The 10,407-nt window shown below is 39.4% G+C and overlaps 1 protein-coding gene across 6 annotated transcripts; it reads left to right on the top strand.

Annotated features, from left to right (window-relative positions):
- The first annotated feature begins 48 nt into the window (after nt 1-48).
- Nucleotides 49-8,729, top strand: Fam229b (family with sequence similarity 229 member B). Of its 6 annotated transcripts, none has more exons than XM_042055544.1 (6): nt 81-108; nt 1,260-1,339; nt 1,490-1,620; nt 5,299-5,411; nt 7,296-7,434; nt 8,504-8,729. In XM_042055544.1, the coding sequence occupies exons 5-6, from the start codon at nt 7,310-7,312 to the stop codon at nt 8,619-8,621; spliced, it is 243 nt and encodes an 80-aa protein (XP_041911478.1). In that variant the 5' UTR covers nt 81-108; nt 1,260-1,339; nt 1,490-1,620; nt 5,299-5,411; nt 7,296-7,309; the 3' UTR covers nt 8,622-8,729. The 6 variants fall into 6 exon arrangements, with proteins under 6 accessions (XP_038196170.1, XP_041911479.1, XP_041911478.1 ...); XM_042055543.1 differs by having other exon boundaries at nt 99-164; XM_042055547.1 differs by having other exon boundaries at nt 99-164; nt 5,255-5,411.
- Nucleotides 8,730-10,407: the final 1,678 nt, after the last annotated feature.

Raw genomic sequence — 10,407 nt, 5'->3', positions numbered from 1 at the left:
TCGCTGCCGCAAGGAGCCACTGTCGTTAAGACCGTTTCATCGCGGCGCGGGGTTTGCGCGCAAGCGCATTTGCGACTAGCTGTTACTATAGCGACTGGGCCTCGGCAGGTAAATCGTAGCTGCCTTGTCAACATCTTTGGGCATCTGCAGCACCGGAGGCCCTGGTAACGGACGGGTTTCGGAGTGGCATTTTAAATAAGGGTCTTTCAAACCGATCCCGGGCTAGGAGAGGCGCACAGTCTTAACGGCCAGGGCCGGGGGTCGGATTCCTCGGGACGTTGCCCTAGTGTCGTTCTCTAACAGAAAACGAATGTCAAGGAGCGCAGAGAAACCCCAGACAAATAGGCTTTTCCGAGAACAACCGGAGCTAGGTACACCTGACCCAATGGCACAGCTTTTAAAGGCCAACCTCAAACTCACTTTTAAGGTTTCTGGAGAATTCAAAAGCAATGAACACATAAATCCAACTTCTCAGGACAGCTGACAGTGTAGTTGAACGTTGTACTCCAAAGACATGACCTAAAATATTATGGGGTACTGACAAGGAGGGCAGTGGACAAGGGTGTAAGATAAAATAGATGGGTTCAAAGTTACGGCATTTGATGTATGTATGCCATAGACAGGATTTTAAAAAAAAGTTTGAAAAAAATCAGTTATTTCCAGAAACTGAATTTTTACTGACTAAATTAATCAAGATTTCTCTTAAGGACTAAATTAAGAATTTAGGCCGGGAGATGGCTCAGTCAGTAAGCGTGGGGACCTAAATGCAGATCCACACTGTTAACGAGAAACCGGGAGCCTGTAATCCTGGGCTTGGAAGGGGAAAGGAGGGAGGATCCCTGGAGTGTAGCTTAACCTGTGAGCTCCAGGTTCAGCTGGAAACAATGTCTTTAAAACAAAAAAGGCAAGGAAAGCACTCCATGTTCACATCTTGCTTCCATACATGTACACACACACAAATCCGCAGGAACTCTGCTATCTTAATGAAACTAATATTTTTTCCACAAAAATTTTGAGAAACTACAAATCTTTAGTCTTGATTTAATAAAATTTGAGTTATACTTGCTATTAATATGTTGTGATATGAGCCACAACATTTGATTGGTTCAAACACCTTATTTTGCCAGTAAGATAAATAATAGATTGTTATTACACATTTTGGAAAGATGAGAAGTTTGAAGTTGTAGTGACTAGTTTATACTTTCATAGTTTTGTTTGGATGTTTTTACACTTTCATTCTTACATCTCTCGTAATTAAGGGGCAGATTTAGTCAAGAAACGTGAAGTTGCTGGATTTACTTTCACCTGCTTATTGGGGAGCACAGAGTCCGTGGTGAAGGTACAATCAGACACTTTGGGTCTTCAGGTTGAAATCCTCAAATCTGGGGCTTCCAAAATTTGTGAAACCCAGACAGATACTTAAGTTGTGCTGGGATTAGGCGGACTCAGCAGATTCAGGCGCCAATTCCTCTGTGTTCTGGCCTTGCAGAGCTCGCCAGTGCTGTACTTCCCGTCACTCTCCAGAAGTCACAGCAACAGCAGGAGCTGTAAGAACATCCTTACGAGCTTCGCCAGTAACTTCAATCTGGAGGGAGACAGATGTGTCTGCTTAATAGCCAGGTGAGCTAAAGCCTTTCACGCCAGCCACAGCAGGACCTTAGGGCGGGCACGTTTAGGTTAACCAAGATGGAAAGCGCTTACTGGCGGGTTGTCTGCAGTCTTACAAGCAAGAATATTTTTTTTTTTTTGTTATGAAGTCTCTGAGATTTGGGGGTGTAATTGTATCAGGGTAATAACTGATTAATACATAGAAAAAGTAGATTTAAGAAGATTTTACAGAGTGAATATCAGCAAAAGAAAAAGTCAGCGATAGTCATGTAGATGGGTGTTATAAAAAAAGAAGGAAAGGGAGGGGAATGGGAAAGGAGGAAGGAAGACAACATATTAAGATGGACGAGTCACATGATATGAGCTAAAATCTAACCTAAGGAGGAGGAAAGAGAATTTACATAAGTATTCTGCACTGTGGAGTAGTGTAGGAATATGATGGACACAGTACAAGATATTAAACCAATGTATTGAAAAATATAAGCCAAATTAAGATAAAAGAAATAAAGAAACCAATTAAAGACAAAAACACCTTTAAGAATTAATGGACAGGTTTTAAAGTCATGGAAGAAGCAGACTAGAGGAATGAAATCAAATTACTGATATAGAGAAAGGGCTTTGAGTAGTCACAAAGAATTCCGAGGGAAAGGTGAGAATTTTTGAAGCTATCAAAAATTATATTCATGGGGGAGCACATGGCTCAGCTTAAGATTAGTAGATATGCCTGCAATAGAGAACACAGGGTACACAAGGACAAACATACTTCATGATACAAAACAATGAAAAATGGGTTAAATATTCCACAGGAATATTTCTGTAGAACAGTCAACATCAATAACTATATCTTGTTTAAGTTACACTGTTTTCAGAATAAATAATTCTCCAGGTTTCTTGGCAAGAAACAATGAGAAGAAGAAAAACCAATTAGGCTGCTTTTATTGACGGACAACAGGGCACATCTTTATATTCGTCTGTAGGGTTTCAGCAACTGTCGGAAATTCTATCCTGATCCCAGGGCGAAATTCATTTAATTGCTTTTGAAAAAATGAAATTAAAGCCAGCAACTGAAACATCAATTTTAGAAGTCAAACATTGTGACATGGTACAACCCCACGTTACACTTATTTGATATATGATAAGGGTTGACAGTCAGAAAATATTAAAAATCATTGGGTTATTTTGTGTAAGTAAACCTCTATGTTTCTATAAGAAGTGGAAAATTTTGCACATACAGTAGAGACACTGCAATTAGTAGTAACCTGCAATCTCCAACCTGAGCTGAGGTGTCGAGTGTAGATGGCATGTAGAGTGCGTAGTGTGTGCATGGTGTGTGCTCAGAGCCAAGGCAACCATGAGAATACATGGCACAGGATAGGCAAGCACTGCTGGACACACGATGAGCTCATTACTTGCTTGATTTCTAATTTATGATTGCTGTATATATCCAATGATGGTTGTCAAATTTTTCATTTGGTTATATGACCCAGCTGTTTAAGAAGCCACAGTTGGGGGGCTGGAGAGATGGCTCAGCAGTTAAGAGCACAGCCTGTTCTTCCAAAGGTCCTGAGTCTAACTCCCAGAAACCACAGATCTGTAATGAGATCTGGTGCCCTCTTCTGGCCTGCAGGGATACACGCAGGCAGAACACTGTGTACATAATAAATAAATCTTTTTTTTTTTTTTTTTAAAGCCACAATCAAGCACATACAGTAGTGGAAATCCTTGGAAATCATTGGAAATCCTCTCCAGGGTTGCAAGGAGAATAGAATACATTCAGAGGAAATTATAATTCTATGGCTTCCCAAGTTGTCATTTAACTAAAATTTGATTTTATGGTCACCTATCCACATTTATTCTTGTACACTGTCCCTTCTGAATCCATCTCTTGTGTAACTTGACAGTCAGAAGTGTTTTTACCAGCCTTTCGGATCTACTCTTTTTTCTTCCTGAAAAGGACCTTTACTTACGATGCTGTTTGCTCCCTCCCTAACCAACCAGATTTCTTTGTCCCACCCCTTTCTACACAGTTAACGCCTATTTATCTTTTACATTGAGACTGGCTATTCTCATCTAGAGTTTATCTAATCTGTAAACCCCTCTAGAGCAGAAACTCTATTTGCTTTTGCTCATTTCTTTTTAACATTCAACGTGGTGTAGCTCATGGTAGAGTCTCAGGGGGAAAACGTTAGATGGACAAATCAAGTATGATAATAGGCCTGTTTTCTTGGGTATAATCTTTTTTTGTATTTCATGAATATGTTATTTAAAGGTCATTATTTGGGGCTTATGGTCAAGAGAGCACATTTGGAGATTTCACAATCCTTTTGTTCCTTATTTATAATTATGTCTGTATTGCTTTGTGGCTACTGCTGTAGATCAAATCTGCTTGTCTTCTGTTATATTACTTAGTCTTGCCAGTTTCCACCAATAAGCCTCTTATCTCATTTAATTATCCCACCTGCACAGGAAACTTTACATAATCGGTGCCACATAAACCACTGAAATAGCATAAAAGGGCTTACGGAATAGCAGCCGTGAAGATGCTCTACTTTGTGGCTTTAATGTCGTTTCACATATAAACTTTTGGTGATCTGCTTAGAATTTCAGTGTTAACATCCTGTTAAATTCATATCTAGTTTTGACACCCAAACCCATCATATTTCCACTGTTATCTTGTCTCAAAGATACTAACTTCAGCGTTGTTTGGCAGCGTTGTTTGGTGAGATGATAGTCATGAGCTAGCTAACAATGGGCAGCAATTATTTCAGTTGTCTGACCGACACAGTAAGGTAAACTTAGTTTTCTCTAAGATGAAATTGTGATCAATATATTTACATGTAGCCCTCATAAGAGAAAGAAGATAGAGGTAAGATTTTTATCCATCATGAACTTCACTCCTAGATAAGATGCCAGTTTTCTGTAAGAAGTTTTGAAGCACAGCAGTGGGGACTAAGTATAAACGCAGTTACCAAGACTTCCGCAAAGCTAAAGATTGGCTGGCTTGAAGGTTAAACTAAAGTACTTCAAAGTAGGGCCAACATTGAGTGGAACAGCTGTGGCTACATATGCCCAGAACTGGGGGTGATAAGGAGTCCTGAGGGTAAGGATTAGCAGGAAAGAAACTCTAGCACAAGGAACTAGAATAACAAGAGTTTGTACAAAATGGAGCCTTTCCTTCCCAACTGTCATTCCCTCCGTTTGGGAATTTCAAGGCTGTCTGGATGAAACAGGAGAAAGGGGTGGTCCAAGTATGACAAGAAATGGCCCAAGACGTGAAGAATTCCAGGTAAGAAGAGATTCAGAATCTCTTCTCAGCCTTTGTGTTGAGGCCAAGTGCAGAGACACAGTGAACCTGGCTCTGAGTTCACGATTCTGAGGTGGGAGAATGGTGTAGGGAGACTGGAGGACTTGCTGTTGATTGTTAGAGGAAGTCTGGGAGGTGGTGATGAAGAGGAAATGTGTCTCAAGTGGGGAGAATCAGGAGTGTGATTTTATGCAGATTGATTAGTTATATGTCTTTATGGCTTAAGATACATAATATCGAAAGTAAGGCACTAACAAGAACAAAACTCTGAAATACTCAGTTTTTATTGAACAGGCATCTTGTTACCAGAGCTGTGAACTGAGATGTCTCATTCATTAGCAGGCAGGAAGCTATGTGAAAGAATCTTCTGATGTCATAATTTCTAGGTGTCACTGGAACATTTGATCATCATTCCTTTGGCAAGTCTATCCTTCTATGGAAAGTCAGTAGAAGCAATTGATTTATTCACCTCTACAGGAATCAGACTTGGCCTATTTTGGTAAGTCTATGTTTCCTTGAGCTTAATGTTTATACAGATAGTGATATTAAACCACAGGTGGCTGTGTTTATACAAGATCATCACTGAATAAAATCCCCTTTCTTGATAATGGCCACAGTCTACTAATCAAATTCTTAGAACTGAATACTTTAGTTTTATTATTACTTCCAATAAATACTGATTTTCAATAGAATACTAGGCATAAGAAACACTTTAAAGACATTTTCTTGTTTCCTATCCCTTGTGTATTAATAGTTAAAGATATGTAAATTAAATAAAGATAGAGTTATTAAATGTCCACTATGTGTCCAAACTCTTCTAGCTTTAAAGGATTAAATGATGACAAAGATGGAGAAAGAATGATTGAGGGTATTTAAAACATTTTTAAAAAATTATTAGGGCAGTGCTTCGCAATGGGGAGAATTTTTGCTTCTGTCTCTATCAGGAGATACTTTTTCTTTTCTAAACTGTCAAACTCTGGGAGAAGGTTGTTGACATCTGGAGGCTGAATACTAAAGAACATTTTACAATGCCTACGACAGTCTTTCTCCAGCTAATAATCATTTGATCTCAAATGTTCATAGCACCATGACTGAGAAATCCTGAATTGGAATAATTAAATTATAACTGTTATAAAACAGAGAGGTCTTTCTCTAAGAAAGGGAAATAAAAATTCAAATTTGGTGGATGAATTCACTCTAGCAAGTAAAAGGAGTGACCAGTGGGTTGTGGAGAGTTCCAGACACAGGAAACAGTAGGTAATAATTATTTATGTACATGTATTGCATATACTTAATGTCTCCCATTTACATGTATATTTACTAATGCTCAGTATCTACTAAAAATAATAGTTATTACTGACTGAACACTTACTATGTGGTGTGGGAGGTCCTCTGTCTATGTATTGCTTTTATTGGTTAATGAATAAAGAAACTGCTTTGAGTCTATAGCAGAGCAGGGTATAACAGAGCTAAGTGGAGAAAACTAAACTGAATGCTGGGAAAAGGAAGGCGGAGTCAGAGAGAAGCCATGGAGCTGCAGGCAGAGACAGACATGTCAAAACCTTGCCTGTAGGCCACGAGCCTTGTGGTAAAATGTAAAACACTGGAAATGGGTTAATACTAGATATAAGAGCTAGCTAGCAATATACTTAAGTGATTGGCCAAGTAGTGATTTAAATAATATATTTTCTGTGTGATTATTTCGGGAGTCTGGGTGGCTGGGAAAACAAACAAGTGGCCTCATACTACAACTATGTGTCAGGCATTGTATTTCCCATGATTTATCTCCTTTAAACCTGTTATTCCCTGAAAGCAGATATTATTGCTATTCTTCGGTAATATAGATAAGTTGTCAAATGCTTTTACATGATATTGGGATGTCTCAGATTGCAATGGTAACTCAGGAACCCAACTCTCCCAAGGCCAATTGCTTAACTTATGCACTATGATATAGGGGTGGATGGACTAAATGGTTACAGGAACAAAAGGATTATCTAAAAGTATCTGAATGGGTATGAAATTCTTCTCAAAGAAAGCCTACCTCAGTGGAGAGGCATGGAAGGGTAGGGAATGAAGACTCAAGCTTGCTGATTTCAATATGGGTAGGCAATTTGATCTTTTCTTTCCCCACAATAGAGACATCACTGTTAACTACAGGCTAACCACAACATAGGCACAATGTGCTTATACTACTTGGGACTATTTTGAATTTGTCATACAACTTTAAATTGTTTATAAGGAATATTTGTATAATAAAGACTCATAGAATCCTCAGATGTCACCTTCTGAATGTTTTTGTACACATATGACAAAATTGTAGCATTAAAAACGTCAACTTATCTTTGACGATAAGCACCATCGTTATTCTAACTTTGTATTCTAGGATTTCAGTGAATTATGCCTTTTCGGTTTGGGACCCAGCCAAGGAGGTTTCCGGTGGAAGGAGGAGATTCTTCAAATGGGCTGGAATCAGGCCTGAGCCCCAGTGCTGCCTGTAATGGGAAAGAGACGTCACCCAATAGGTGAAGTCTGATTATTGCCAACGGAGGTTATGGGTATTGGCTATCATCCATATGAACTCTGACATTTACTATTAGCAAGAAAAAAATTAAACTTAGGAATTCAAACACTGCTGTTATTAAATTAGTACCAACAGAGCCCAGATTTAACAGTTTATATTTCAGAACTTTGTAAGTCTAGACCAGTCCTTTCCCTGCCCCATAAATTTTTTATCTAGATTGTGTCTCTAGTCTCAAGATCAACATCAAATCACCAGTATAATTATGTGTAGGATATTGTTCTAGGTACAAGACTGCAAATGTAAAAAAAGATAGAAATCTCAGACTTAGTGTCGCTTGCATTGGATCACTGACTGAGACGGCAGTAGAAGCGAAAGCCCTATGAGGGAAATCCCTTTACAAAATTGAAGCAGACTATTGTAAGTAGGATTTGTCTTGCTGTTTACCACAGCAAAACCACCAACAATACAATGTTAATTAATTCTCTTTGTGGATGATAGTTTTGAGAGTCTCATCACAGAGTCAGGTCAATACTTAGTAAAGTCAATACTTTATGAAATTGGCTACAGTATCCAAGGATGATTATCTGATGGGAGTGTCAGAAAAGGAACTTAGTCACTAGAAGCATTTTGAACTGGTGTCATCTAAGGGTTCTTTTAACTCTGAGATTCTACCCACATTTGAGCATTATTTTGTTAACTTTCACTGCACAAATGTTCTAGTTTTAAAATTACTCAGTCAAAGTGATTGAAGTCTCATTTCTGAATTAATTTTCATACTACAGTCACATGCATTTTTGCCATTTAGTAATTACTGCATACCTTTGAAAATGAACATCTGGAGCATTAATTTTATTTTATGAATTTCCTATAATTAAATATATGGCAATAGTCATATTTTCTTTGCTATGTACATGTAAACTCTCATTACAACCTCTGTGTTATCAATTTCTGCAACATTTGAAGGCCTCAGAGAGATTTTAAATAGTTGAAAAGATCTTATTTTTTTTTTTGCTTTGAAAATAATTTTCTATTTAGTATCTTAACTCTGTTTCATCTGCCTTTTCATTCAGGCAACTCCGAAGATGCCCTGGAAGTCATTGCCTGACAATAACTGATGTTCCCATCACTGTCTATGCAACAATGAGAAAGCCACCCGTGCCAAGCAGCAAGGAAATGCATCCCAAATAGCAGCATTAAGTCTTCTGTCGAGGGTTGACTAGGGTCAAGGGTAATGGGCCGGTATCATCCTGTGGTCTGTCTCGTAAACAAATAAAGGTGGTGGCACTACTTGAGTGATGCCAATAGTTGAGTAGTTGATTTTAATAAAAACAAAAAGTGTGGTCAGTAGATCACACACAATGAGAAGCCATTGGCTGCATCTGACAAGGCAGACTACTTGACACTTCGAAAGCCCTGCTCACAGCAGAGTACTAGTTCTGAAAATTCAAGATAAAGCCTGATCAATGATGGTCACAATTCCAAATTCTCAGAGCTTATACAGAGCAGAGCGATATATGAAATTTCATTAGTTAAAGAGAAAGGGCCTTGCATAAGTGTGGGCTCTGAGACTGCCTCTATAGGTCTAAACTACCTCAACAAAGAGACAATATAATTCTACCTGATCTTTAACATAAGATGAGACTCAAAGTGGTCCCCGAGTAACACAGTTGTCTGTCAAGTAAAGATGCAACACTCCTTAGAGAAAGGAAAGCCAGTCTAGACTGAAAGTTACCCACCAGTAGGAAAAGAATGCAGGGAAAGTGCCAAGAAGGCCCCAAGAGCTCATCCAAGGGTGAGAATAATTAGTGTTTCAACCATTGTTAAAAGTCCTTTCTCCCCCTCCTTCTTAGCTATTCTTTCCTCCCTGCCCCCCCCCATTCCTTCACTTTTCCCCTTCTTCTCTTCTTCATCCCCTAGAGATCCAACTCAGGTTCTCCCACATGCTGGGAAAATACTCTACCACTGAATTACACTGTAAGCTAAAAAGATCTTTTAATGCATGGACCCTGAGTCCTTAGTCCTTGCCACAGTGAGAATGGGGCTAGACTCGATGGTGAAGGCTGCAAAGGAAAGGTTAATTTCAGGGAACTTTGCTGTGACCAAGTGTGAGGAAAAGAGATAAAGAAAACAATGATATTATCAGAACCATGTCTTACAACTCAACAGGATCCACGTGTGGAAGGAGAGAAGCGACTCCCACAAGTAATCCTCTGGCCTCTGTACGTGTATCAAAGCACACATGGCCACACATATGTGTACTTAAATGTAATAAAAAGCAAGAAGCAAAGAATAGAGGAAAACAGTGGAATCCAAGCCTGTTCTTCACATGATTAGTAAACCTGATAAGCGTCTAGTAGAATTGTCAGGGAGAACAAAAGACACAAATTACTGAGAATCGGGGTTGACAGTGGAGTGTCACTGTTGATTTTACAAGAATGAATACCCTTGCAGCACAATGGATGCATTACTGGCTGGGTATACGCTCTCCCAGAGTGGTTCATATTTTCATAACTTGCTTCCAGGTTGACATTAGCTCATGACTACTTGAAAAGATAATCTGTTGAGGCTGTGGGCGGAGGTCACTGTGAACTCAGTGTGATCTGGCTAGGTTGACCAGAATAAATCCTGAGCTTCCTCTTGTCGCCACCCTTTGGAGCTCGGGAGAGATTCAAGTGGTGCAGCTGGCTGGTGGAGTCATCCTACATGTTTATGCTCGTGCCTTTCTGTCCCATGCTTACACAGACCATCGGGATGTCATCCTTCAATCCCATTCCCCTGCTGGCTGTCCCATCTCTCTCTCACGGTCTCTTCAAGGAACAGTGTCCTCTGCTGTAAGCTTAAGCCTACCTTATTCCCTGATTTTGAGAGCTTCCTGACAGCTGTCCGTCTTCCCTCGTGTCTTCTCACACCCTCAAGCAAGTCTCGGCTCAGAGGAATCAAAAGTAGAAGTGTCAGGTTTTGCTTTTCTCAGCCT

The sequence above is a fragment of the Arvicola amphibius genome, chromosome 8, assembly GCF_903992535.2.
Source record: "Arvicola amphibius chromosome 8, mArvAmp1.2, whole genome shotgun sequence".
NCBI lineage: Eukaryota > Metazoa > Chordata > Mammalia > Rodentia > Cricetidae > Arvicola > Arvicola amphibius.
This window is presented reverse-complemented; position numbering and strand designations above follow the sequence as displayed.